Below are 5,016 nucleotides of genomic sequence, written 5' to 3'. Positions count from 1 at the left end.
AATTCATATATTATTTACAACTATCAATTGGTTTTAAGTAATGCAATAAAGAATCATATTGTATATTGTATGAAAGGATCCAAATAATAAATAATGGCATTACATGTAATTAGTCTAGGCAAGGAAGGATTATTTAATAAAGGTTGTGAGAATGATTCTCATGATGACACATAAGTAATTCATTTTGGTTAATCACACATAGAGATAAGGTTAATTGTTAATAATGTTCCTCAAATAATAAAAAAAAAGATTCTACTCTTTTAGCCAAATAAATAAATAAATAATCTATTCTCTCTCGAATCTTTCTCCTTAATTGCGAAATGCATCATAGTTATATATTGTGGTCTTCCATTTTCATGGGAAGTTCATGTACACAAATGATTAATCACTGTGATTGTTACTATTATGATTGCTTGTAATCCATTCCTTGACATTATAGTCATATTCGTTTGATAGTCGCTAACGACAACAACTAACAGTAGCGGTTAAATGTTGTTTGTTAATAATATAGGTCTCTTCCTTATTGATAACCATTCGTTTCTACTTCTCGTAATTGACTACCCTAGAAATGTTTAAACTATATTGATTCATTTTTGATTGTACTCTTCATTTTTGCTTTTTCTTGTTGCCATGTTTTCCTTATGATTTTTTTGATTTTTTGATTTTTTTTTTTGAACTACTCTTTTGATTTTTTTCTTTGTTTAGATTTTTTGTCTTGTATATCTTCGTAAGTTCTATCAAAAATTCAAAAATTAATAGAGAACTTAACATTTTCGCACAAAGAAAAATAGTTTGATAGTAAAAAGCATTTTCTTGTCTTAGAACAAAAAATATTTACGAGTTATATAAAAAAAAAGAAGTTATTTACGATTTGACCCAAAAAAAAATTATTTAGAAAGTGGGTTTTCTTGAAACAAAAGGCTGAGCTGAGGTTGCATCAAAATAATTTGTTGACATATGTTGTTGCAGGCTAAACACTTAATACCAGCTGTGAATGGTTTGCATTGGCGAGAATCTCTGGAGATTCATAAGCTTCTTCAAGATAATAAAGACTTCTGCATTTATTATAACAATGTAGAGAAGGTGCAATACGCTTTTCTGTGTTTCTTCTCCACTTTTTGTTGATACATTACTGATTTCGAGGTCTGTCTTTCAGATTAGTGTTGAGAAATTGGCAGTAGCGTTGCCTGTGCACCTCCTAGCAGTGATCAAGGCTCCTGATAGAGATGACAAGTTTGAGTACTTGTTGTCTGGGATCAGACTGTTGCATACCTTGTGCGAGTTAATATCTCGTCACTCTAAACTCGACCAGGTTCGGTCTTTATATTCTTAAACCATCTCTTATATATTTTGTTATTTTTTTCTTTCTTTCTAAACAAAGTAGAAGAATTCTATAATAGAAATTTGATTTGAACTAATATGTTTCTCTAGATATAGAGTAAAAATAGCGGAATGATATTTCTTTCTATATAAATAGAGTAAGAAGTAGCAATTTCTTTTTTAGAAGAAGAAATAAAAGTGTGATATAGTAGTTTTTTCTTTAAAAAGAGTTAAATTTTATGTGTAAACTGTAATGGAATAGTAATAGAGAAATGCATGTTATGTTTTTGCATATTGTTGTAGGTCTTGCTAGATGATTGTGTATTATCAGCTATGATGGTTGATCTGGTGATCAATGCGATGGTAGCTCTCGGCGGTAATAGAAAGGTTCACCTCTCTCTGTCTCTTGCTGTTTCTCTTTGTCTCTCATATTGTGATTCGTCTCTGCTTCTTTTTATTTTCCAGGAAAGCTGGAAGTCAGATAACGAATCATTGGTAGAAGCTACAATGGTGGCTTCTACTCTTCACCTGTTGCACGGGTTTATCTCTCCTGAGTTCGTAGATATTGTTCAAGTCTTGCTTGCCCACTCTAAGGTGTGATGATCTTTACCATATGATGTGTGCTTGAAATCCCAATATGTGGGAAGAATATATCGTCGAAAATTAATATGATCATGCTTATGCTTTGAGATATTGTGTTCTTCTACGTTGATGTGATTCTTATGTTTCTCATCTAGGTTGATTTGTTTATAGAAACTGCTTTTGGAGCGGTTCACAATGTTGTGAGATCCTTAGAAGCGAAATTACTGTATCGGGGAAGTGACCACCCGAAAAAGTTAGGTGCAAGTCCTCTAAAGTCCGCTAAGTTTCACTGCCAACAAGCTGAAGCTGCTTTGCAGTTCCTTCATTCTCTATGCCAAGAAAAATTGTTTAGCGAGCGTGTCGCTAAAAACAAGGTTTTCTGTGATGCTTGGTTATTAAACCATGACATGCAACAATTTTATATTAACTAATTTCTTGTACATTTATTTTATGTTTATAATATTACGGAGAATGGTTCTCAGAGAGATAGGTTTTTCTGGTATTCTACTCTCAGGAGCTATGTGGAAAAGGTGGTCTTCTTATGCTAGCTAAATCCATACTATCACTATCTGTTTCACCTGGATTTGTTAAAGAAGCCACAACAGTAGCTTCCATGTATAGAATAAAAGCAAAAGTCCTTTCACTTGTAAGTCTATTATAACTTAGGACAGTGTTTCTCTGTCTACTCTCTTCAACTCATACCAAAACTTTATGTTCCTGCAGTTGCACCATATCTTTGAGGCGGATAGTGTCTCATTCCTTGACGAGCTTGAACGTGCAGGAAACTTGCATTTAGCCCAACCTATTGCCTCAGAGGTTAGTGTCTTAAAAATGAGTTCTTCTATAAAATTGAAAACTCCACACAGATTGACAATCTCTAATTGGGTTTCAAATACTGTGTAACATCTAGTTAGTAATAGATCAAGCCTCACTGCTAAAGGCTCATGTTGGTTTAGTGATAACCTACCGTTTCCTCAATGGCATATGTTGTTAAATTAAGTTGTTAGTACTTTTCTGTTCCTCAATTCTCTCTATGAAAGTAATATATGTGCAGTAAGTGTAGACATATTTAGTGTTGATTTATCCATAACGTAGGTCCTTAGCTTGCTGAAGCTTGGCCTTTCTGAATCTCCCAATGATATTGCTTCTCATGACTATCCAATGGGTTTTGTGCTACTTAATGCTATGCGCTTGGCTAAGGTGTTCTCTGATGACTCGAATTTTCAACGTTTTTTCACCGATCATTTTGCAAGTATTGCGTACTTCCCTGCTTTTGCAATAGTCTTTGATTTGATGTGTGATGGATGTTTGATCTCAACTACAGAGTACGATTCTCAGCGCATTATTTTGTCTCTCTCATGAAGAGTTCGTGTCAATGTTGTGCTCTTCTGCTCTTTCTTCAAGGGAGGATGATGCAACACTGGACTACGATCTGTTTAAATCAGCTGGATGGGTTTTAAGTGTATTTTCATCTTCTAGTCTTTTGGACGTACCTCAATTCAAGCTTAATTTCCAAAATAACCTCACCATGTCTTCATACGCGCATCAAAGAACATCCTTAGTTATTAAAATTATAGCAAATCTGCACTGCTTCGCTCCGGAAGTCTGCATAGGTAATTTTTGATTTTCCTGGATCATATTGTGTTTGCATACCTTTGTTTCTTACTAAATGAATTTGCTGATGAAACCCGCAGAAGAGGATAGGAACCGTTTCATTAAGGACTTTGTCAGTGGATTGCGAAAGGATCCTTTAAGCATGACGATTCAGTTACCAAACTCTTCATATACTCCGGTGGCACAAAGAGCCACTAGTGTTTGTAGAAACATATGTGTGTACCTTTATCCCAACACATCTATTGTTTCTTTCTTATTACAATGTATTTTTGGTGATTTCATTCTGATGGGTGTTTTTCTATTTGTAGGTTCTCTGTTGCGTCATGCAGACTTCTTGATCACTAATGGCCTCGATGTCAAAGATTTAATGATGTTTAGGTGATAGAACCTTTCAATCATTTTACAATATACCTAGGACAATAGTAAATAACATTTTTGTATCTCCGTTGATATTAATAGAAATTTTACTGTCATCTGCAGGGTGTTCTGTAAACAGTTGCAACCTCTAATCCGTTCGGAGTTTGAGGGAAGTCAAGCTACGGTGAAGGTGAAAAGCTTGTTACTCTCTTGTACATGGTCGTCACAATTGCATGTTTAGTTTAACTTTTGTTGATCATGTGTTATTATGTTTGAGAAAGTTGTGTCTTTATCTAACTTTACCTATGTTCTGGTAAGCAGCAGAGAAAAGAGCCGCTGAATCTTAACATTGAAAGAGCTTCAGAGGAACCTAATGTACGAGTGGAAGGTGCGGCCACAAAGTATAACGTGAACGAGAATATGGAAATAGTTCCACGGTTGAAGGAGAGCGACGCAGATGCGTGCAATCTTGAAACCAGTAGTTTGGATACAAGATCTAATAGAGGGAAGAGTTTAGTTGAAGATGGAGATGGAGATGTAGAGCTGGCTCATGAGCTGTTTAAAGGGAGTGGATCTGGAGAGGTGAAAGAGGATGAGAAACAGGGGAAGAAAAGGAAGCGTAGTATTATGAGTGATGATCAAGTGGAGTTGATGGAGAAGGCCATTGTTGATGAACCTGATATGCGGCGAAGTGCAGCTTGGATAAAGAAATGGGCTGAGAAGTTAAATCAAAATGTGAGTGCAAGAATGATAAATCTTACTAGTTTGCAACCGGTTCTGAACTTGTTGATTATGCGGTTTTGCAGGGTCCCAGGGTTACAGCTATGCAGCTGAAGAACTGGTACTTGCTTCTCTTTCTCAGCTACATATAGAATCACTATTTCTTGATCTTACATTGCTAGTTTTCTTTTGTCTCAGGCTGAGTAACAGAAGAGCCAAACTAGCTAGAGCAATGTCAGGGAAAACAAGCAAGGGCAAGAAGTAAATTATGAGGTTTGGAGTTATGAGAGTGGCTTGGGATATGAAGAAGCTTCTGTATATCAGACCCAGTTGCATTGACTTTGATTTTACTTTCTTTAAACTGTGTAGAGATTCTCTTTTGGTTTAACTTTGAAAGATTCTATGCTTGATGAGCAATGTCTC

At 35.5% G+C, this 5,016-nt stretch overlaps 1 protein-coding gene across 1 annotated transcript; it reads left to right on the top strand.

Moving 5' to 3' along the window:
- The first annotated feature begins 957 nt into the window (after positions 1–957).
- On the top strand, positions 958–5,016 carry LOC106326314. The gene is made up of 15 exons (XM_013764323.1): positions 958–1,083; positions 1,157–1,312; positions 1,624–1,707; positions 1,786–1,914; positions 2,058–2,276; positions 2,417–2,548; positions 2,626–2,718; positions 2,998–3,150; positions 3,227–3,515; positions 3,597–3,731; positions 3,825–3,894; positions 3,997–4,063; positions 4,195–4,608; positions 4,680–4,714; positions 4,792–5,016. The coding sequence occupies exons 1-15, from the start codon at positions 958–960 to the stop codon at positions 4,856–4,858; spliced, it is 2,169 nt and encodes a 722-aa protein (XP_013619777.1). The 3' UTR covers positions 4,859–5,016.

This window comes from Brassica oleracea, chromosome C2, assembly GCF_000695525.1.
Source record: "Brassica oleracea var. oleracea cultivar TO1000 chromosome C2, BOL, whole genome shotgun sequence".
NCBI classification, from domain to species: domain Eukaryota; kingdom Viridiplantae; phylum Streptophyta; class Magnoliopsida; order Brassicales; family Brassicaceae; genus Brassica; species Brassica oleracea.
This window is presented reverse-complemented; position numbering and strand designations above follow the sequence as displayed.